We start from the raw sequence: 22,702 nt of genomic DNA, 5'->3' as shown, positions 1-22,702 counted from the left end.
CCCGCCTTGCACAGTGTGTGGCACAGTGCCCACTTCACACTCTCCAGATACTGGAAAATAGAGCCCTTTATTGAAAAATAAACTGTTCTCTGTACAAATAAATAACAGCTCAGGCACCTCTGGGGAAAATGGGGTGGGTGTGGGCTTGCCAAGGTGGGGATTTCAGTGGAGAAGAAGGGCTGTGATGCCTGTCTGAGGTGCTCCAGGTGCCTCTTGGCACCCTATTGCCCTTGAGGAGGTTTGGCAGTGCTGGTGGGAAGAGGTAATAAACTGAGACACCATGAACAACAAAGAGGTGGAAGAGCCTGAGCAGGGGAAGTGGCTGAATTTGAAGGACATGAGAAATGCCTGCCCCAGTGTTCCATGCCCATGCTGGCATGGTGCCCTGGGGCCGTCTTTAGGTTTTCAGCGCCTCAAGTGCCAGAGCAACAAGGCCGGGCATGCTGCGGGCCAGCGAGTCATTCTCCAGCCCCACCAACCCAGCGAAGGCTGTGGGGCGGCCCCCCACCATGGCCCGCACCTGGGCCCGGTACAGCCCCTTGGCATTTTTAGAGCTCAAGTCCACCAGGATCTGTGGAGACATGGGAATACTGTGAGTACTAGGGGAGCCAGGGGGCACAGGAGGATGGTGATGCTCTTGGGGGGTGGCACTGCTTGGTTGCCAGAGCAGGGAGCTCGGAGAAGGTGGGTAGGCTGCTCACCTCCTGGAAGGTCATGGCCAGGTCTGGCTCAGGGACCTGCAGCACCCAGGCATACAGCTCCTGCACCTCACCCACCCGCACTGCTGACTCGTTGAGGCCAGGGCAGGCTGCAGCCCCAGGGGTAGGCAAGAGAGAGATGGAAGGGGGACATCAGGGATGACTTGTGTGGGTACAAAGCTGCTGCCCACCCTGGGGAAGAGCATCCATTCTCTAGGGATGCCAGGGGATCAGGGAAAGAGGTTTTGTGTGGCTTCCATGGGGTATGGCAGGTGGCTGTCCTGCTGACATGGGACAACCAGGCCTGGTGACTGTGGTGTGAAGGTAATGCTGGGCTTGTCATCATCCCCATGGTGGCAGATGGCATTCCACAGTGGCCAGGAGCTGTGGGGGACTTACCTCTGCCCATGCCTGCCTTCTCCTCCTCCACCACTGGCACTTCTGTTGGCATGAGCTCCCGTTTCTCCCTCAGAGCAGACCCTGACACTGGGAGAGCATGAAAAGCTTGGTGGGGACATGGCTGGTGGGCTTTGCCCATGCATGAGGCTGGCTGGCAAATAGCCATGATGGTGTTCCACTGGTCCCAGCTCCCCCCAGGCTCCCAGGGCTCACGGCTCATTGTGGGGGTCCCTGCCATCTCTCCTGGTGCCTGTTGTGGCTCTGTGGCTTTGAGGGAAGTGCTGAAGTCCAGCTCTGCCCGCAGCTGGGCGAGGAAGGCTCGTCCCTGTCCCACCAGCTCTTCCACTGCCTCCTCACCCTGCTGAAGGGAAGGGGGTGCAGGGTGGGTGGTAGGATACCTATGGGCATGGCCAGATGCACTGTGGTAGGGCACAGTGGGGCTGGTGTCAGGCAGGGTGTTGGGGACATGAGACTGCTTTGTGGCTGTGTTGGGTCAGATCCTACAGCTGGCTCCACACTGGTTGGGTTGGGAGCACTGGTTTCAGTTAGAAGGGTGAGGTGGCCCCTCAGTGATAGCAGAATGGGAGATGCCACTTCCATGGCTGCACAAGGGATGATGTGCCCAATGGATGTCAGGAGGGAACATGGGGGAACTGCTGGGCTTTTGTCCCTGGTGGCACTGTCATCAAAAGAGCAGGGCCTCCCCCCAGCCTGTCTCTCCCCAGATACCTGCAAGAAGAGCCACGTCTCCCCAGGGAGATGCTCTCTGTCCGGGGTAGGTAACGGGGGGCTGCCCCCAGCCATGGCCCTCAGTGCCTCCACCCAGTCCTGCAGCCGGGGCCCCACGGCCCTGAAGAGCCCTGCAAAGGGGGGTGGCTGCCCAGCCACCCACCTGCAAAAATAGGGGGGCAAGCTCAGGCAGGTACCCATTCCCTAGCCACTGCCACATCCTGCCCTGGACACCCCTGGTGGCATCTGGCTGGCCCTGGGGACCCCAGGGCTGTGCCCACCTTCCTCTGAGTGTCCCTTGGTTGAAAGAAGAGCAGGACAACAATGCTGTTCCCAAAAAATCATGTCAGTGCTCACAGGCATCTTACTCCCAGACCCTTTATCCCCCTACAACCTCACCTGAAGGGGGGTCTCTGGGATTCCTCTGCTGTGGGGCGCGGCTGATCCCCTGCCACGGACAGGCCTGTTAGGGGCAAGAACGGGACAGGAGGGACAGGGGTTAGGAGAGCTCCATGGGGCAGGCTGCTGGTGCCCTGGCCACCAGCATAAGGGGGACTGATGAGGCCTCAAGTGGACACAGGGTGCCCCAGCCTGGAAAGGTACCTGGAACATCTCTGCGGACACGGGGAGGGAAGAGGTGCCCGTAGATCTTGCTTAGGAGCTGAGGCAGGGTGTGGGTGAGGAAGGAGAAGTCAAACTGGTTCCGGATGAAGTCCCCAGCCTGGCGCAGGAGATCCACCAAGGTCTGGGCGTAGGAGTGCAGCTCTGTGGGAACAGTGGAAGAGCCATGGCCCTGGCACTGTGCCAGCCCCACACTAGCTAGAAATGAGGTTCCTCCCCACACTCTTGCCCTGGCATGAACCCCTGGCTCACCACACCGTCTCATCCTGGCACGGCAGGTCTCCTCAGCCAGGCGGGCACAGGCAGCCCGGCCCTGGGGAGCCCGGCAGGACCCAGCATAGAAGGAGCAGAGTTGGGCACGCTCAGGTGGCTGCTGCTCGGGGGGCAGCTGGGCCAGCGTCAGCAGGTCGAAGCAGCTTGGTTCCCGGCTGTCAGGGGAAGCTGTGAGGGCACCAGGGCTACTCTGAGGTGCTGAACACCTCTGCACTGGGGTGATTAACCCCTGCAGCACCCTGAGCACTTTGACCCTCCCCCAGCATAGCCAGGGGCACTCACGGTACATCTGGAGGCTAAGCCAGTCTGCAAAGGCAGCAACACGGGTGTAGACACCCGGTTTGCCCCGCTCACCGCAGCCGTCACCCCACGAGGTGATCCCGTAGAGGACGAAGCGGTGTGAGGAGGGGTCCTGGCATGCCAGCGGCCCCCCTGAGTCTCCCTGCAAGGGGAGGGTATGCATGCATTGGTCTGGGTCACAATCCCAGCTGCACTGCTGGGCTGTGCCGGCCTGCAGCACATGCCCAGAACTGTGTGCTATGAGGTACTTTTGAGCTGGGAGGCTGGAAGCGCCCCAGCCCCAGGCATTACCTGGCAGGAGTCGATGCCCCCGGACAAGTACCCAGCACAGAACATGGCGTTGGTGAGCACGTCATTGCCCAGGGCACCCCGACATGTCTCCTGACTGAGCAGGGGCACCTGAGCCTCCATCACCACATCAGCTGCTGGCCCCTCTGCCAGGTAAGGCACCTGTTATGGGGCCCCCTCTGACTGGGCACCCCCCTGTCATTTGCAGTTCCCTCCCTGTACACCAGCACTGGGTACTGGAGAGGGCACTGCAGGGGATGCCCTACAGATGCCGGTGTCAGGGTGGCACCTACCTTCATAGAGGGAGCCCCAGCCCGCAATGTAGCAGGTGGTGCCAGGTCTGGGCTCTATGGGACCGCTGGGAAGGCACACGGGACTGATGGAGGGTGATGAGGACAGGGGCACTGCCAGTTCCAGTAGCGCCAGGTCCCCATGAAATGTCTTGGGGTTAAACTGGAAGGAGATGGAGGGGTGTCAGTGGGGGTCCTAAGGTGTGTAGAGGGAGTTTGGAGGGTGCCCACCTCCACCAACCTTGGGGTGAGGCAGGATGCGCCGGACGGGCACTGCCCGCTCACCAGTGTCCAGCTTGCCCAGTTCGTGGTCGCCCACCACCACTGTCCACGCCAGCTCATTCCGGTTCCTGTTGGGGTGAAGGGCAGCAAGTTAGGAGGGAGCAAGGGTGCCATCCCATTCTTCCCCCTGCAGGGACAGAGTCCCTACATTGCCATGCCCTCTGCCATACCCAGCAAAGCAGTGGGCTGCGGTGAGGACCCAGGAGTGTCCCACCAGCACCCCTCCACACATCAGCTCCCCATGGAGCCGCACTGACACCAGCCAGGGCCAGGCCCCCGGCGGGGCCACGCTACCGCCCATGATCCGTCCTCGAGGAGCCGTGGTGTTGAGCCGCGGACCCCCACGGTGCCCACAGCTCCCTGGGGAACAAAGCCAGGGTGAGAGGGGGGTCCTGAAGCCCCACTACCAGGACACCCCACCTCTCAGGTAGGTATGGGGTGGCTGCAGCAGGCGGGGGGGTGGTGGTGATGGGTGACCCCCGGGGGGGGTCAGGCCATGCCGGGTGTGCTGTCAAGCCTCATCGTGCTCACAGAGGCGAGTGGGCGGAGGGCTGGGGGCACCCCGCAGCCCGGCAGCTGCCGACGCTAACCTCTGCCCCCAGCCCAGCAGGCAGCCAGGGGGCCGGGAGCGCCTGCCAGCATGGTGGGGAGGTGGTGTGATCACCGTGGGCTGCTCCAGCTCACCTGGCATCGACGCCTCCTCTGTTGCATCGAGGCCCGGGGCTGCAGCTGCCATCCCTGCGGGGACAGGCTTTCATGGCATGTAGGGCACTCCCTCTCAATATCACCATCATGTCCCTGCTGTCCCCAATTACTCCCAGTTCCTCTCAGTGCTTCCCAGATACCCATCATCCTGAACAAGCATTCCTGTCCTTCCCCAAGTGCCCTTGTCACCACCAATGCCTCAGTGTCCCCAGTTTCTCCATCACTACACTTGTCCCGTTCCCCCACGCTCCCCTCTCCCTCCCCAAATTCTCCATCACCCCTCAATGCCCCATCCCCACCTATTTTGCTCCATTGATCCTAATGCCTCCATCTCCCAAATCTTCATATCTCACCCCAGATCCCTCCATCTTCCCCCGATCTCCCATTGCACCAGAGGTCCCCCATTACTCCCAGCTCCTGGGTTTTCCCATCCCATCACCCCCTGCCACCCCCAATGTCCCATATCCCCCCAGGCAATCCCAGATGTCCCTTGAAAATGCCCTATTTTTTATTGTAGAGTGACCCCTCTCTGGGAGGAACCAGGGATGATGCAGGTGCCCACTCACGGCACTCCTGGAGGCGGCGGTGGCAGAGCCGGGTGGTGAGCAGGGTACAGGCATGCTGGGCCCCCTCAGGTGGGCACAAATGCTGGTATGGGGCACAGGCCTGGCTGAGAGCCCAGTTGCGCTGGGGTAGGTTGAGCAGTGCCTGGGCATCCAGCAGGTCCTGGCAGTTGGGGGGCACAGCAGGGAGCACGGCCAGCGCTGCAAGGACAGTAGGGCCATGGGGATCCCCATGTCCTCCATGCCTCCTGCCCACCTCTGCCTCAGATATCCCAGGCTCAGCTTTGGGGTGGGTGGGAAGAGGGCATGATGTTGGCATGTTTCGGTACAGTCTCCTGGGTGCTGGGATATGTTTAGGGGCTATTCCTGGGAAGGGGGCAACAGATCAGTCAAAGTTTTGGGTCGGGTTCCAGGTGATGCTTGGGTAGGGTCTAGAGAGGATGGGGAACTGCTTGGGTAGGGTTTCTGGGTGGTGTTTTGGCAGAGTGTCTGGTGGTTAGGGGTATGTTTGGGAATCTGGGCACTGTTTGAGTAAAGCCTATAGGCGTAAAGCTTATAAGGGAGAGAGTCCTGTTTGGGTAGGTTCTTGGGATGTCATTTTGGTAGGATTTCTAGGGGGGGGGGAGATGCTTTGCTAAGGGCCCAAATAAATATTTGGAAAAGATGTCCAGGCATGGGTCTACGTTTGTGTGGGTTGTTCTGGACATGGGGTGGTAGTTGGATAGGGACACTGGGCAGCATTTGGGCAGGGACCCCGGTCTCTATTTGGGCAGATCTCCTGGGGATGGGGCCATGGGGCCCTGGGGGGCTATGACTCACGTGGGCAGTGGTGGGTGAGATTGGCGCAGGGGGAGAAGAGGCAGGGGGCACAGAGCCCACAAGCACCTCGTTGCCGCTGCTGCTCGGCCAGTGCCCTCTCCAGTGCCAGCAGTGCACTCCTCAACGCCGCTTCTAGCACCAATGTCCCCCGGCTTGACAGTGCTGCTGGGCACAAGCAGGGTGCTCAGACCCCCCCTGGTCCCTCTACCATGGCCTCCACTGCGGCCACAGGGTGCTCTCACTCAGCAGGTGCCCGTGCTCCAGTATCTCTGTCATGGGAGTCAGGCTGGGCATGGCCTGTCACAACTGTTGGCATTGCCTAGGGTCACACACATTACTGTCACCTCCCTGGTGGGGTTGGCACACAGTATGGGAAGGATGATTGCCTGGGCCTGTGTGCACTCACTCAGTGCAGAGAGAGTCCCTGTGAGCACGTGTGTGTGCAAGCCGAGCATGGAGCAGGGGCTGAGCCTGGGCAGGTGTGCCCGCATATGCCCATGTATGTTTGTGTGCATGCACCTCTGTGCACACCTGTGCATACACCATGAGTGCACACTTCCATGTGCCAGAATCTGTGTGCCCACATCTGCATGCCCTGTCTGTGCATCCCCACCTATGCCAGTACCTGTGCCCAACTGTACCCACCCACAGCCACACTCTTGCTAGCTGTACCCCGGCAGAGTCTCCCAGAGATGGCACAGGTAGCTGTGAGAACCATGGGGTGAGAGCCACACCACTTCCTGCAGCTCTGCCATCCCGGAGTGCCACAGACACCACTTGCCACCCAGTCCAGGCAGCACGAGCATTCCTGGGGGCTGAGGGACTTTGCAAGGAACCGGGGCATCCTGCTTGCACTTATTCCCCCTGCTTCCTTTGAGCAAACCCAGGAGTCCCGGGCCCATCACAACCAAACCCTCCCTCACAGACGTCCCAGTCCCACTGCCCCACTGACCTTGCAGGACGCCGGCTGGCATGGGGTACAGCCCCTGGCCCAGGGAGGCCCCCCCTGCCAGCTGCAGCAGAGGCAGCAGCAGCACGAAGGGAACCAGGCAGACCCCGAGGAGAGCACCTTGCGTCCTCTTTCCTTCTAGCTCCATCCCAGGACGGGTAAAGGGGGGAAAGAGGGGGGAACCCCCGAAATGCCCGAGGCGGGAGATGAGGGATGGATATATACGGTGCCCCCCAGGCGGTGGGAGGAGAGAGGGGCCGGGGGAGCACAAACAGGCGAGTTCATTAATGTCGCGCCAAGATGCCAGCTCGGGGCGGGGGGCGCGGGGGGGGGGGGCGCAGCCGAGGCCTCAATGCCGCCTTTGTTCGACGGGGCCTCTGAGCGGGCAGCATCAGACGGGTGCTGCGCTTCGGCGCTGCCCGCGGCCCTTGATCATTTTCACGCCAAGCCCCGGACGCGCCACCCTCCCTCCTGCGGGCCCCGGGTGGGGCGGGGGGAGAAAGCGGGTGGGGGGCGGCAGCGGGCGGGTGGGAACGTACCGGTGACTGCGGGGCGCGGGGGGCCCGGGCCGAGCGTGGGAGACCCGCCGGGGAACTTCAAAGGAAGGCAGCGGGCCGGGTGGAGAGTGCGGGGGGGGGACGCACACATGGTGTGGGGGGACACATGAGGCCATGGGGGGTTCCTCGCTCTGTGCCAGCACAATACTAACTGAACTGGCCTCCCTGTGCAGGAGCACCATGCTCCGTGCAGAGCACCGGCTGCCTCTGGGGGACCCTCCTGGGACTCCCAGCACTCTGTGTCCACACTAAGGCTGTTGGAGAGTGGATCCGTGCGGCGGGTGCCAGGGATGGACAGGTGGGACAGGGGCACGGACTGCCTCTCACTTTTCGTCAGCGAGGAGGCTGCTTGCCAGGGCCTGGGGAGTGGCTTTGGCCTTAAGGACTGGAGGGGACCACACTCGCCTGTCCAGCTGGCAGGCGCACCCCAGTGTCTGCAGTTTGACTTGTCATTGTCCCTATACTTTCGCGATGCCCACACCGCCCTCCTGCCCACATTGCAGCCTTCCTGTCGCCATTGCTGTTCTCCTGTGCCCATGAGCTGGGGCTCAGCTCCTTTAGCAGGGCAGGGTATGGCGGCATCCTCATCACCTTTTTGGGTTAGTGGAGGTGCCGATACCCTCATTTCTGTCTCTGTTAGGGGCAGGAGGTGCCCGTGTTCCCATCTCTTTCCCTATTGGGAAGCAGAGGTGTCCACGTCCTCATCTCTGTCCGTTAGGTGTGGGCGATGCCCGTGTCCCGATGCCCTTTTAAAAGTCAGAGGATGCCCGTATTCCCACTTCCACTGAGGGACAGGGAGTGGCCATGCCTCCCCCTCTGTGTCCCTTCGGTGCAGGAGGTGCCCTTGTCCCCATCTCCATTTGGGGACCATGAGGTCCGTGCCGTCACCTTCGTCCCCATTAAGGACAGGGATGCCTGCGTGTCCGCAGCCCCGGCCGTTCCGCGCTCCCCCCCGCCGCCCCGGCCCCGATGGTGCCAGCGGGGCGCGGACAATGGCCGCTTCAGTGGCACATCAAAGGCTCGGCGCTGCCTGCGGCTGGCACGGCGACAGGCCCGCCGCAGATGAAAGCCCCGGCCCCGCCGGGCTCCCACCTCGGCCACGAGGACATCGCGGGGGCACGGCTGCCCCACGGGGGACTGCGGGGACGGGGGACGCGACGGGAGGGGCAGCACCGTCCCACGGCGGAGAGCGGTCCCGCGCTTCGACTAGTGTCCCCCGCACGGATCCCCCCGACTCGTGTCACCGTGGAGGTCAACGCGGGTGCCCAAGGCCGGCGTGGGGTTCGCCTCCTGCCCCACCGCGCCCCTCCCGGCCCCGGTGCCGATGCCAATCCCATTAACCTAATTGGCGAGGCGCTCGGCCGCCCCGGGCGGAGGCGGCAGTGGGGCCCCGGGGCCCGGGCAGATCCCAGCCCCGGCGGCGGGGAGGGAGGGAGCGTCGGCGCCCCCGGGGGCCCCGATTGTCCGGTAATTGGCGCGGGCAGCCGAGCCCAGCCGGCACGGGTGGGGGGGACGGCACGGGGACCGGACACCTGGAAGAGGGGCAGTACCGGGGTCCTTGGGGTCAGGCTGGGGATACTGGACTCAGTGTCGGGGTGTTGGCACGGGGTGACTCCGGCCGTTCCGGGGGTCGGGGGCACAGGGCCAGTTTTGGGGTTCTGGGCGAAGTGGGGAGAGTCTCGGGATGGGGGGTGGTTCAGTGCTGGGTACCAGGGATGGGGAGACCCTGGGAGGGCCGGGGGAATTTGGGGTGTGGAGTGACACTGGGGGACTGTTGAGACCTTTGTGGCCACGGGGGCCACTAATGAGGTGCATTTGGGCAAGCCGTGTTAAGGGTGGGGCAAGGGCAGAGGACTGTGGGCGGGGCCACAAAGGGGCGTGGCTAGGCAGAGAACGGGGGAGGGGCCTATCTGGTTGGGCGGGGCTGTGGGCGGGGTGGCCCTCAGGGTTGGGGCGGGGCCTATCGGGGGCGGGGTATATCCTGTGGGAGTAATGGGCGTGGTCAGAGGGCGTGGGTAGGCGGGTCGGGCCCGAGTCGGCAGGCGGGGCCGGCGGGGGCTGGGGCCAGGCGGGTTTCGGAGCGGCGAGGGCTGGCATCGGGGCGGGCCGGCCCATGCCATGGCGAGCTCCGAGCGAAGCGCGCTGCTCACGTACCGCCTGTGCGGTGGCTCAGGCGATGAGGAGAGGAGCCGGGAGCACGCCCGCAGCCGGGCCGTCGCCGCCGCCCCCCGCAAGCTGCCCACCTTCTTGGGCGTTGTGGTGCCCACGCTGCTCTCCATGTTCAGCGTCGTCCTATTCCTGCGCCTCGGTGAGTGCTTCCGCCCCCCGGGACATCCGTGTACCTTTCTTCTAGGCGCGGCCGGGAGACCCCCGAGACTCACCAGCTCTGCCTGGTACCCCAGGTCCGGGCCCTGTGTCTTCCCGAGGCCTCCCGCTTACGAAGTCCCCCGTGCTGCCCTCGAGCTCCCCGAGTCTGGGTCGCTGGTGTCCTCGCTTTGCCCTCCTGGTTCTTCTGTCCCAGCCTCCTTGAGTTCCCAGTGCTCCGCCACCCGCGTCCCTTAGTTTCGGTCCCCAGTGTCCTCCCAGTGCTCCCCTCCAGTGTGCACCCCAGTACCCCCAGTCTGGGACTCCACTGGTTTCCCAGTGCCCTGTCCCAAGCCCCCAGTATGGAGTTCCTATGGAGTTCTGCCTTTTCAGTTCTTCCCTAGGCTGGGGGTTTCAACGCTGTGTCCTCTCCTGACCCCTCCAACTGGAGCCTGGGGCTCCAGGGCTTCTGTTGTACCTGCAGGGTGGGAACCTCAGTGCTGCCAGTAAGTGTCCCAAGTCTGAGGCCCTAGTGTCCCTGGGGCAGGACATCCCTAAATTCCAGGATTCCAGTGCTCTTATAATCTACCATCCCCCAGTGCTGGAACTCCGCTGTTCCCCAGGTATCCCCCAGTGCCGGGCATTAGCACACCAGTTCTTTCCCTTCTCTTCACTGTTCACAGAGCACCGATTGGGTCCCCTTGTCTGCTCCCAGTTTGGGTTATGAGCCTGTTTCTGGACAATCTGTGAGAAATAGGGAAGCAGGCGGGGCACGGACCGGGGGAGGTGGCAGCCCGTTGTTGGGCCTGGAGGGGAGGATATACCGCAGCCCGGCCCGGAACAGGCAGAGGCCCAGGGCAGGCAGCCGGGGTCTGCGAGCAGGGAAGGCTTTTCCTCTTTCCGCCCATGGAAAGCCTAGGGCGGGAGTTGGCTGAGTGCCCGAGGGTCCGGCCAAGCTCCGGGGGGCGGGCTGAAGCCTTTCCCCTTCCCGTGGGACCCCTGCTTGCGGTGCTCGGGCAGCCTCAAGCTCCGCAACCCCTATCCCACTGCGGGAACCACTCCCTAATCCCCCCCCGCGGGGGGGGTGCGTTGCCGTGGGGCTGGGAGGGAAGTGCGGGGCGGAGGGGGAGGGCAGATGCCGGGAAGAGGAACTGTCCCACGGTGAGGGGCTGTGGCTCCCCTCGGCAGCCCCGCTCGTCCCCCATGTCTGAAACACTCCCCAGATCTCCAGGGCGAGCAGCCCTCCTCCTTACTGCTACACTTCTTTTGGGACAACTCTCTTTCCCACCCCCTTCCCCAGCCCGGTCTTTGGTACTCTGGCACCCTCCGGCCTTCCAGAGATCGCAGGGGATGCCCCCAAACCCAGGCTGTCTCCTCAGGGGCTCCGTGTGGTTCCTGTGCCCTTACACCCCACTTGTCACCCCGAGGGCATGGCTGTGGCCTGGCTTGTGGCTGAGATAGGGCATCTCCCAGCAGCCACAGTCAGCCTCTTCCTGCCCGCAGTGCTGCCGGCCGGATTTGCCTCACATCACCCCAAGCAGAGTCACTGGGGGTTCTTAGTGCCCTGTCCCCGGTGAGGGACACCTACCAGTGAGCAGTGCCCCTGCTTGTGAGGGTGTCCTGGGGCATCTTTTGCTTCCTGCTTTGCAGAGGAAATTGGGGATGCAAACTGAACCGCATGGGGAGCCCATCAGCACTGGGTGCTCAAGTTGGGGTGCAAGGCACTCCCTGCCCGCTGAGAGTGACAGCAGGACAGGGGGTCCTGGCACCTCCTCCTCCCCAGTGCCCTGGGGCTGTGAGCAGCAAAGCCTTTGCCCTGTTTGCTATTTTGGGTGTTCTTCTCTGAGTTACCAGTGCCCAGGGTTTGCCCTGTCATGATCCTGGCATGGCAGGAGGATGGGGATGCCCCAAAGTGGGGTGCACAAGCTGGGCTGGCTGCAGCACCCTGGGTGGGGATGTTCCCATCCTGGCATGGCTGAAGGGAGCTGTGGGCATGGGGATGGGAGCAGCTTATGTGCCAACACCCCATGTCTGGGGCGGTTGGCTGTGCTCAGGAACCCTGTCAGGGGGTGGTCTGTGCCAAGCTCACAGGCATACTGGCATCTCTTCTCCCCTTGTCAGGTTTTGTGGTAGGCCATGCTGGATTGTACCAAGCTCTGGCCATGTTTGCAGTGGCATACTTCATCATCGGCATGACTGTGCTGTCTGTGTGTGCCATTGCCACCAATGGGGCACTAGATGCTGGAGGAGCCTACTGTATCCTTTGCTGTGGGTGCTGCAAGGGCAGGGCATGTGGGGCAAAATCTGGGGTCCATCTGTCAGCTTCAGAGTGCCATGATGAGGTTAGAACCCCCTTGGCCTGAGAGGGAAGGGTGGGGGCATCCAATGGTGGTTTGGGCTGCTGGCATCTTCTCTTGACTTGAGCAAGATATGATCAGCCGTGCACTGGGCCCAGAGTTTGGGGGCAGCATTGGGATCATGTTTTTTCTGGCCAACGTGTGCGGCAGTGCCCTCTACGTGCTGGGACTGGTGGAGGCAGTGGTGGACAGCTTTGGGATCCCCCCTGGTGAGTACCCTTGTGTGTAGTGGTGGGGAACAGTGGGTGTCCCTTACCCAAGTAGCCCTAGCATCCTGCCAGGCATGCCAAGCACCATGCCCAGCACAGCTGGCATGGCTTGCCCAGCCCTCTGGCTGGTGACTTGGCACCTGCCATACCTGGCTCAATGCTGCTGGCTCTCAGGCTCTGGTGTTCTCTGCTCTGAGCCCCACTGATCCTGATTTTTCTCTGACCAGGGCAAACAGCAGGCACAGGCATCCACGTCCTGCCCCAGAGCTACTGGTATGAGCTGCTCTATGGCACTGTCTTACTGGCCCTCTGCCTCCTTGTGTGCCTTGTGGGTGCCTCCATCTACGCCAAGGCCACATTCCTTATCTTCCTCATTGTTGCTGGTGTCCTGGGCACCATCCTCGTCAGCTTCTTTGCCACGCGGCCCATTGGGGTGCCCATCCGGTTGCCCCGCTTCAACAGCTCTGAGAACGGCTCCTTCACTGGCTTCTCACTTGCCACCCTGCGAGGCAACCTGGATGGTGAGGACTGTCTCTCTCCACCCTGCCCCCTGTACCCACTGTGGCATGTGCCCCCTGTACCCACTGTGGCATGTGCCCCCTGGGGAGGGATGACACTGGCACTTCCACATCAGCAGGGCCTTACTGGAGGGTGGGAATAGCTTATAGGTACAAAACAGGTGCCGTGGGGTGGCTTCTCCCGTGGTTTGTGTATGGCAACATTTAGGAGAGGGTATACGGTGGGGCTGTGCAGCCCCTGAAAGCCCTTCACAGCCTGTGCCCCTGTGTCTTGCAGGTGGGTATGGGGTGGACTACACCACTGGGCAGATGATGAGCTTCAGCTCCGTCTTTGCAGTGATGTTCAACGGCTGCACAGGCATCATGGCAGGCTCCAACATGTCAGGTACAGGGAGGGGGTGCCAGGCTGGGTGGCACTGGCAAAGCTAGAGGAGAGCAGGTGGGTGCTGTGCCTACAGGCAGTAAATCTGCCCACTTCTGCCCACAGGGGACCTTAAGCGCCCGAGCTACTCCATCCCACGGGGCACCATCTCTGCTGTGCTCTTCACCTACCTCATCTACAACCTGCTGGCTTTCCTCATGTGTGCCACCTGTGACAGGTACAGCCATCCGTCCCCACACCAGGGCCATCAGTGCTGAGGTGTGCCCAGTGCCAGGGCTTGCTGCCCTGAGCTGAGTCAGGTGTCAGTGTGTCTGTGTCCCTCTCCAGGACCCTCCTGCAGAAAGACTACGGGTTCTTGCGTGACATCAGTATCTTCCCACCCCTGGTCACCGTGGGCATCTATGCTGCCACCCTTTCCGCAGCCATGAGCAATCTCATTGGGGCATCCCGCATCCTCTATGCCCTGGCCCGGGATGATCTCTTTGGTGAGTGCCTGAGTGAGAGCCCAGCTAGCAGTTTTTTCCTGCTGGGGACCAGCCCTGGCATAAGGGAACCCAGTTCCTGCTTTGTGTGCTCATTTGGGTCACCTGCATGCCTTGGTGTTTGCAACTATCCCAGCACCCAGAATGGGGACAGGGTTCATGGCTGGTGGCCAAACCTTTTGGTGGCCATTGAGGTGCCCCAGCACAACCTCCCTGATCTGCCCACAGGCCGGGCACTGGCGCTGGCCAAGAAGACGTCTGCCAGTGGGAATCCTGTGATGGCAGTGATCCTCTCCTGGCTGGTGGTGCAGGTGAGTTTGCTGGTGATGATCCTTTCCCAGCTTCACTGGGTGAGGGCAGGTTGGCATCTGGGCTCAATTTCTTGCCTGGCACATTCCCCTGCCCCTGAGTATCTTCCTCCAGGGCCCTTGCTCCAGGTGTCCTGTTGTGACTGTGCCCTTCCCTCCCATAAAGGAATGATAAAACATAGTAAGGGGCAGGGATTTCTGCCTGTTTGGCACTGCCTGTACCCTTTCCCAGCCTACTGCCCTGACATTCCCCAAGCTTGGCAGGGAAGGCTCTGGCACATGCAGGAGTGTCCTGGGGGATATATTCACCCTGTGTCTCCCCATGCTCTCTGCAGCTCGTCCTCTTCTCTGGGAAGCTCAACACCATTGCAGGGGTCGTGACTACCTTCTTCCTTCTCGTTTATGCCACCGTCAACCTGGCCTGCCTGGCACTGGAGTGGGCATCAGCCCCCAACTTCAGGTACCCACCGGCACAGGGGAGGGATGCTGTGCTGAGATGCTGGGCAGGCACCTGTCTGCCCATCTGTCTGTCTGCTGTTCCCCTGCCATCCCTGCTTCTGCTGCCTTTCTGTGGGGCAGAGATGCTCAGCACTCCTCTCTTGGGCATTAAGGAGGGCAGAGACACCCTGATTCCTGGGAAGGGAGAAGGGGACAGGTCCCAGTGTGGCAGTGGCTTGGCACAATCCCTACGCCCCAGCAATGCTTTGAGCAGGTACAGATAAATTCAGCCCCCTCCTCTTAGGCTTTCCAGAGGTAATTTATAGCCTGTGCCCGCCCGGCATCCCCCTGGGCAGCTTGCCAAGCAGTGATGGAGCCCACTTTCCATTAGCACTAATTAAACTAAGAGCAGAGGGGGAGGGAGGGGGATCCTGGGTGGGAGAAAAGATCTTCCAGGAAGGAGAAGTGTACGTGGCAGGCAGCACCAGCTGGGGCTACCTGGGTGTGGGATTGGCTTGCAGGGCTGCCCAAATCTGGGGCAGGTGGGGCACAGCAGTGTGGGGGCAGCCTGGTCTCCCTCCTGAGTGATACTGCCCTTGGTGCAGGGTGCTGTGCCTCTGAAGCAGGGAGAGTCCCCCAGGTGCGGCAGGGGCAGTGTCTGCGCAGGGCTGGGTGGCACTGCCCAAGGGTCCCCCAGACTGCCCCATTCCCAAAGGAGAGCTGGTGTCTGTGCTGGGGCGTGCTCATCCCCAGCTGCTCCTTGGCTGGGCATGGATGGGGCAGGATCAGTGCCTGGGGGGAAGCTGCTGGGCTGGGTGGTGATGGTCCCCTTGCCCATCCCACATCTGGTGCTTCCCACCCCTCACCCTCCCCATACTGAGATCTCCATGAAGTGCAGTGGAAAAGGATTTTAATTACCTTTCAGGAAAAACAACAATTAGAGAAAATAACAGCTTTTCGCCTCCCTGCACCAGGCTGAGCAAATGCAGTGGCTGCCGAAGCTGCCACACACTGTTGACACTACCCAGTCCCCTCAGGTGTGCCAGGGCAGCCCCAGCCCTGTAACTGTCACCCCAACCTCAGGTTGCCCCCATTTGCCAGGGACTGTCAGTAAGGGGCTGCCCAGTGCCATGGGAGATACCATCTCCCCTCTGTGCCCTCTCCCACAGGCATCTGTGGTGCTTGACATCCTCTGGGCTGGCACAGCAGGGCTTCCTGCCCAGGGGTTCTGGTTGGCATCTTGGCATAGCCCTCCTGACTGTGCCTGCCCTGCAGCTGGCACCAGGACCATGCGGTAGCAGTTGTCCCCTTCTGCCTGCTCCAGGCCCACCTTCCGGTACTTCACCTGGCACACGTGCCTGCTGGGCATTGCAGGCTGCTGTGTCATGATGTTCCTCATCAGCCCCGTGTCAGCCTCAGCAAGCCTAGGCTTCCTCCTCCTCCTCCTCCTTGCTCTCCACTACCTCTCGCCCAGCAGCACTTGGGGCTACATCAGCCAGGCCCTCATCTTCCACCAGGTAAGCCCTGTCCTCCTCCACTCTCTCCTCATAGGGTGGAGAGCTGGTGTTCCCATGGCACCTCTGTCCTGGGCAGTGTGTCCTCACAGCTGGCATCCCCATGGGGTGGTTTGTTGCAAGAAGGAATGTTCCTCACCTGCTCCCCTTCCTACCTCCAGGTGCGAAAATATCTGCTGATGCTGGATGTGCGCAAGGACCATGTCAAGTTCTGGCGCCCACAGATGCTGCTGATGGTGCAGAACCCACGGGGTAGCACCCGCCTCATTGACTTCGTCAACGACCTCAAGAAGAGTGGCCTCTATGTCCTGGGCCATATTGAGCTGCAGGACTTGGGTGAGGATCTGCACTGTCTCCAATTCTGGTGGCTTCTGCTCCTTGCTGTGCTGCCAGGGGGCTCCTAGCATCCTTGGAGTCCACTCCCATCTGGGAAGGGTGGGCGCAGTGAGGGAATGTCAGCATCTTGGACACACGTGGTGCCTTGGATTTGACTTGGTATGGGGAATATAGGTGGCTTGTCTCTGTCCTGTGTGTGCTGCAAGCTTTCACATGCGTGTGCTCAAGTATTCACCCCTCCATATGCACATGGGGCTCTTGTGTGTTTTGAGGGTGGTGTACACATGTGAGACATATGACCCTGACTCCTCTTGAGCCCCTGTACAGCACAGTCCCATTGCACAGTTCAGCTCCTGTGCACACCCAGGACACGCATGGGAACACACTGGGCAGTTCCTTGCACATGTGTGTGTCCATTCTCACCTCATACCTGCCACTGTGCATCCAAGTGCTTCACGTGTTTCTGCACCCTGGTGTGTCTTGGTTTGCACACACGTGCTCCCTGGCACTTTCCATGACTGTCCCCGTCTTCACCCCAGTGGATGCATGGGCTTTGCTCCCCGCTCTTCCCCCCTCCCCCAGTTGCCATGGTGACTAATGGCCTGAAATTGGGGAGGGGGGGATGGGGCTGCCTGGATAATTTTTATATATTTACGAATAATCTCACATCTCTCTCTGGAAGCACTTGTTTCCACCCTCCCCATCTCCTGGCTGCTCGGGTGGGCACAGGTGCTGGCACTGTTTTTGCAGGGGGGGTGTTGTGGGGACACCAGGGTGAACCCCTGGTATGAGGTACCCGACCTCCTGAAGCTGTTCTCACTTCTCACCCAGATGCACTGCCTTCGGACCCGCTGCAGCCCCAGCAGGACTCATGGCTGAGCTTGGTGGACAAGCTGAACGTCAAGGCCTTTGTCAGCCTCACTCTTGCGCCCTCAGTACGGCATGGTGTCCGGCAGCTCCTCTTCACCTCTGGCCTTGGTGAGTGGCAGCTGGCTGGGCATGGGTGAGAGTTCACTGCCTCTGTGGGGTGAGAAGTGCCAAGAGGCTTGATGCACCTAGATGGGTGATGCCAAAGCCAAACTGGGGCTTGGAGGCATCTGGGATGAGCAGTGCTGAAGCCAAGTTGGGGCTTGGAGACATCTGTGTCATTGATGGTGAGAGGCTTGAATACACCTGGATGGGCATTGCTAAGGGGTTCAGAAGCTCCCAGCAGCACTAAAGCTAAGTTGGAACTTGGAGAGGTATTGGGTGGGCAATGCCAAAGTCAAGTCGGGACTCATTGGCACCTGCAGTGCCAGGAGGAGGCCCGGTGGGGCCCTACAGCTCTGCTCAGCCAGGCTGGTGTGGTCTCTCTGACAGGTGGGATGCGTCCCAACACCTTGGTGCTGGGCTTCTACGATGATGCAGTGCCGCAGGATGGTCTGGCCCGGCACCCTGCCTTCACCAGCACCCGTGAGGAGGTCCCCCTGGGCTTCCCACCTCTGCGGGCATCTGCTGCACCCAAGCTCCTGTCACCCCGGGAGTATGTTGGCATTGTGGCTGATGCCCTGAAGATGCTTCGCAATGTTCTCCTAGCCCGGCACCTGGAGAGCCTGGACAAAGCCTGGGAGCTGCGGCGGGCTGCAAGCCCCCCACCCTCCATCCACGTCTGGCCCGTCAACCTGCTGCGGCCCGACAGTGCCCGTTACGCTGACACCTGCAGCCTGTTCCTGCTGCAGATGGCCTGTGTCCTCAACATGGCGCGGGCCTGGCGCCGGGCACGCCTGCACCTCTTTCTCTGCGTAGAGGCAGGCACCATGCCCCACGCCCAAGAGGAGAAGTTGCGCCAGCTCCTCAAGGACTTGCGCATCCAGGCCCAGATCCATCTGGTGCCCTGGGACGCTGTCACCTGCCTGCACTGGCAAAGCCGCCAGGGACCCCCAGGGGGGCCAGCAGAGGAGGAGGAGGAAGAGGCCGTGAACTTCCCAGCCAATGCCACCCAAGTGACGGATGAGTACATCTGTGCCGCCAACAGACTCGTCCTGGAGCAGAGCCCCGTGCCAGCTGTGCGCTTCCTCTATCTGCCACGGCCACCGGCTGACATCAACCTCTACCCGCTCTACCTGCATCAGCTGGAGCTGCTCACCCGCGGGCTGGGCCCCACCGTGCTGGTGCATGGGGTGAGTGCTGTCACCAGCACCCAGCTCTAGGTCACCCCATGTCTTCCTGCACCCTCCTTCACCCAGTGCCTTTAGCAGCCCAAGCCTGGGGACGGCCCGAGCCTTGGTTGGCCCCACCTTGGTGGGCAGGGAGGTGTCAGGGGCAGGGAGGTGTCAGGGGCTGGGTGCCCTGGGGGGCTGGGTTTTTTATTGGGAGGGTGTCTCCTACCGAGGATTAAAGCTGACCTGGCTGGATCCAGGCACAGCCCTGGCACCTCCTGGGCAGCACAGGTGCATTCACGGTGCCTTTTCTTTGGAGTGGTAGTGGGAGGTGCTATGCAGGGTTTCAGGGGGGGTTCAAGCATTGGGAACCCCAGTTGGCTGCTGGGACCCCCTTGGCTTTACCCTGCATCCCCCCTTCCCTGTGCTTCCCCCCCTCCTGCAGCCCCCAGCCTTTCCTCTGCCGTTCCTCCGGGCACCCAGCCAGCAGCGGGGATTGATTAAAGGCAGCCTCGACCTTGGTGCCCCAGCTCCCCGCCATCCTCCCTGCCTTTCATTAGGAAAAATTAAATGGGAAGAGGTGGGGGAGGGGAACCCGGACGCCTGGGTTCCCTGCCTGAGGCTGGATAGGTGGGGGGTTGCTGGCCATAATGGCTTCAGGGTATGGAACCCCAAACCTTCCTCAGCAGCCCCAGTGCTGCTGGGTGGGGAGCACTCAAATACATTAATCTCTAGCCTTACCCCTCCCTACATGGCCTCTGAGCCTCTGGTTCTTCAGGGAGGGGGAAAATTGTATGGGGTGGGGCAGAGACCTATCCCAGACACCTTGGATCCCCTTGCCTTGCTCTGGGATCTCTCTCATGAGTCATCACCATCTCCCTGCACCCATTGTGAGCTGCAGGGGGGAGCTGCTATTGCCCCCCTGCCCCTCGCTTATTGATTAGAGGAGGATAGGAAATTACTGGGGTGCTGGGTGATAAATTAACCGGGTGCCTAGCAGGCGGGCAGTGTGCCCGGGTGCTGCCTGATGGATCACTTCCTATTAGCCTCAGCATGGGGGGGGCTGCTCTGGGCTGGGACAGGGGACAATTGTGGCACTGCTGCCTGTGCCTACTCTCATGCAGCTGGCACCTCTGCTCGGCTGGAGGGCTGGAAAAATACAGGCAGACAAGTGCTTCTGAGGAGGGGACTGGGAGGGACCCTCTTGCTCCCCACATTTTGCCTGAACTTGTGCCTAAATGGCCACCCTGGCAGGGTGCTGGGGCTGGCTTTGCTCCCTGCTGCAAGAGGTGGGTGCCCCAGGATAGGCACCTCACAGCCCACAGGGTTTATTTACAAACATGGGGAAGCTGGCACAGGGCAGCCGGGCACCAGCGGGACCCAGCGGCCTATAATGTTAATTATCACCACGTAATTAAAAGCCCATAAAAAGCCTCACACTTCATTAAATTAAAGCTTCCCCATACCGCGCCGACGGGCTCTGGCAGAGTTAATCTTGGCCATGCCAAGCACTGGCTGCACAGCTGGGGGTGTGAAGCCCTCCACGGTGTTGTAGGGGGCGTGCAGCTCTGTGCACACATGGGGAGCACACCCAGCTGTGTGCACAGGGTCATACATGTAGCAATGCTGCCCCAGATGGAGGTGCCCATGCCACCCTTGCAGACACACTGTCACATGCACGGGGATATGGGCAGGGGGCTGGCGCAGGCACACACACAGATGTGCACAAGCAGCGAGCACAGGTGCTGCAACAGCAGCATCGCATGCCGGCACAGCAGCTCCGGTGCACAACGCCTACCTGGTGCACACCTACACAAACAACATTTATTCCTCCCTCCTGACATGCAGACATACACAGACACATACCCTACATCTTCTCAAAGCTCCTGCCCGTTGCTGCAGGTGGCTGGAGAGGTGATGGGCTTGGGGAAAGAGGACCCATCTGTGCCTGTCCCCTCTGTGCCTCAGAGGGGGGAGGAGGTGGGAGAGGGGTGCATGGGGGTGGCCCCAAACCCTCTTGAGGGCTCACTGCCTTTGGTTAAGGGTCCTGGGCTGAAGCCTGTGGGGGGTTGTAAGGTGGGGAGAAACTCACACCCTCCTCAATATACAAGAAGGGGCATATATGGACTGGTGTGGGGCACATACATGTGTTAAGGGGGGATACACATGGACTAGATGTGTGTGTGCATGCAGAAGGGTGGGGAGCTGCATTGGGAGGGTGTTTGTATGCACAAGGAGGGGGTATGTGCATATGCACAAGGGGTTTCTATATGTGCACAAGAATCGGGGTGTATATGTACCCCTACATGGGGTAGGCTGATGTGCACATGGGGCTCAAAGTAAAGAGGAGCTGAGGCAGGGAAGCACATACCTGTGCACATGGTTTGTGCAAAGTGGCACACATACATGTGCCCAGTACCTCCGAGGAATGCCAATGAGCAGGGCTGTAGGCAGGGTCCAGCCAGGGGGCTGCTGGGGGCAGGCAGTGGCGGGTGCCCATGCCCTGGCTCGCGGGGGTGGGCAGCCAACGGGGCCACGGCTATTTCTTGGAAATTTCGCAGCATTCATTTCAGTGCAAATAAAAGCTGTCATTGCCGGAGAAATGATACTGATCGGGGTCTGAAAAGACAGCAAATTACCCGCCTGAAAATGCACCGCTGGAAAAAAATGCATATTAAACACACAAAAAGGCACTTTGCCATCAGCCGCGCTTCCCCCGCCGCTCCAGAATAACCACACTTTACATAATTCTCCCTCTCCACCTCCGAATTAATTTCACAGACAGAGGCAGAGGCAACCCTCTGACAATAGTGGAGGGGAGACGTGGTGGCGGGGGGGGGTGGGAGCAGAGCTGGGGGCTGCTGGGGAGGCGGCTGGCTCTGGGCTGGGGGCACTATGGGAGTTGAAGGGGACTGAGAGATCTGGGGGGGGACTGAGGGGTTGGGGAGGGCTGGGTGGGAGTTTTTTCTTCTAGGTAGATGTGCCCAGCCGTGGAATGCTGCAATCCTTCCCCCCTTGGGTGCTGGGAGTCTCTTGGGGTTTGTGGCATGATGCCCACCCATCCCAGAGAATATATCTTGGGCCAGGTGTCTCCTATGAGGAACAAACCCTTACTCCCTGCCACTGAGGTAAGCCCACCACGTATCCATCCCAGAGCCTGGCACTCTCCCTGGAGTCACGCAGGCCCTGGTGGGGTGCACATACCCAGCATGCACCCCCTGTTCCCCTCTCCCAACCACAGTGCAGCTGTGGGTACACTGGAAGGACACTGTGAGGACATGCTGCCCACCCAGCTTGACACACCTAAACTAGCACCCTTCTAAGAAACCCTCGGGAACCTGGGAGAAACCTCAGACCCTACTGGATTTGAGGGCCCAATGCCCAGCACCCCAGTGTTGCTAAGGGCCAGTGGGTTCAGTTATGATGGGGAGTGGGTTTGGCTGGCCGAGTGCTCGATACCGAGGTGTTGGTGGAAGGGGGGTGGGGTGGTGGAGGTTGGCACTGCGCTGCTTTGCATTTTCAATGACAGACCCATGCCGGGTGCTCGGGAGAGTGGAAAAATCTTATTTGTCACCTGCTGGCGGTGCGCGGAGGCTCCCACACCGCGGCTAATCTCGGGGAAAATGAGGATGCTGGCAGGGTGGCCAGGGTGGAGCAGGGCTGGCGAGGCGGATGCTGCCCTGGGCCCTGCTTAGGATCAGAGCTGAGGGCCATAGGATGGACAGGACCCTAGGGTCACACTGGACTGGTCATGCTGGGGTGTACTGGCACCATGGCATGGATCCTGCCTTCTGGGCTGTGTGAGCTGGGTGGCACTTGGAGGAATCCTGGAGCAAGTGTGCCTGTGCCCCCAGCCTTGTCTGCAAAGGCACAACCTCTTGTCCTTCCATCCCAGTTTAAGGAGCAGCCTCTTGCCTTGAAGCACCAGCTCCACAGGTTGCCACTGCCCGTGCATCCCTTCAAGACACTTGACAAAGATTTTTTTTGGGGGGTGACAACTCTTGGAAGCAGGTGCAGGCACTGCCTTACCCCCCTGTATCTACACACAAGTGCCTGTCCTGACCTGCTGTACCCCAGCTTCTCAAGATGCCAACTCCTGTGGGACACCGCAGTGCTCTGCAGCTGACTCAGATTTATCCATTATTTTATATCCACATGCCTTTAATTTTTACAGCCCTGTTGGAGCAATACCCAGGACTGTTAATAACTCCAGCCCCCTCTCCTCCTCCCATGTGCATCCATC

At 60.9% G+C, this 22,702-nt stretch overlaps 2 protein-coding genes across 2 annotated transcripts; one reads left to right on the top strand and one right to left on the bottom strand.

The window, feature by feature from the left end:
• Positions 1-48: 48 nt before the first annotated feature.
• Positions 49-6,261, bottom strand: PRSS56 (serine protease 56). The gene is given in 15 exon segments (XM_071752980.1): positions 49-571; positions 702-808; positions 1,098-1,458; positions 1,827-1,989; positions 2,226-2,289; positions 2,430-2,591; positions 2,700-3,162; positions 3,312-3,454; positions 3,602-3,761; positions 3,840-3,948; positions 4,051-4,240; positions 4,565-4,618; positions 5,152-5,336; positions 5,943-6,129; positions 6,210-6,261. Coding segments are annotated over 15 exon segments (2,574 nt in total). The 3' UTR covers positions 49-397.
• Positions 6,262-9,521: 3,260 nt separating this feature from the next.
• Positions 9,522-21,062, top strand: SLC12A9 (solute carrier family 12 member 9). Its single transcript, XM_071752449.1, has 13 exons — positions 9,522-9,781; positions 11,899-12,033; positions 12,206-12,343; positions 12,571-12,864; positions 13,139-13,246; positions 13,349-13,460; positions 13,571-13,728; positions 13,954-14,036; positions 14,369-14,493; positions 15,796-15,988; positions 16,147-16,321; positions 17,153-17,299; positions 17,681-21,062. The coding sequence occupies exons 1-13, from the start codon at positions 9,592-9,594 to the stop codon at positions 18,508-18,510; spliced, it is 2,688 nt and encodes an 895-aa protein (XP_071608550.1). The 5' UTR covers positions 9,522-9,591; the 3' UTR covers positions 18,511-21,062.
• Positions 21,063-22,702: the final 1,640 nt, after the last annotated feature.

Source organism: Heliangelus exortis, chromosome 9 (assembly GCF_036169615.1).
Source record: "Heliangelus exortis chromosome 9, bHelExo1.hap1, whole genome shotgun sequence".
NCBI lineage: Eukaryota > Metazoa > Chordata > Aves > Apodiformes > Trochilidae > Heliangelus > Heliangelus exortis.
Note: the sequence above shows the minus strand (reverse complement) of the source record. Positions and strands in the feature narration are given on the sequence as shown.

Excerpts from the sequence above, each read along its gene's own strand:
- SLC12A9 (XM_071752449.1), top strand. The coding sequence starts at position 9,592 with ATGGCGAGCTCCGAGCGAAGCGCGCTGCTCACGTACCGCCTGTGCGGT. Across the intron at positions 9,782-11,898 it reads CGTCCTATTCCTGCGCCTCG|GTTTTGTGGTAGGCCATGCT; the intron begins GTGAGTGCTTCC and ends TCCCCTTGTCAG. Across the intron at positions 13,461-13,570 it reads ATGTGTGCCACCTGTGACAG|GACCCTCCTGCAGAAAGACT; the intron begins GTACAGCCATCC and ends GTCCCTCTCCAG.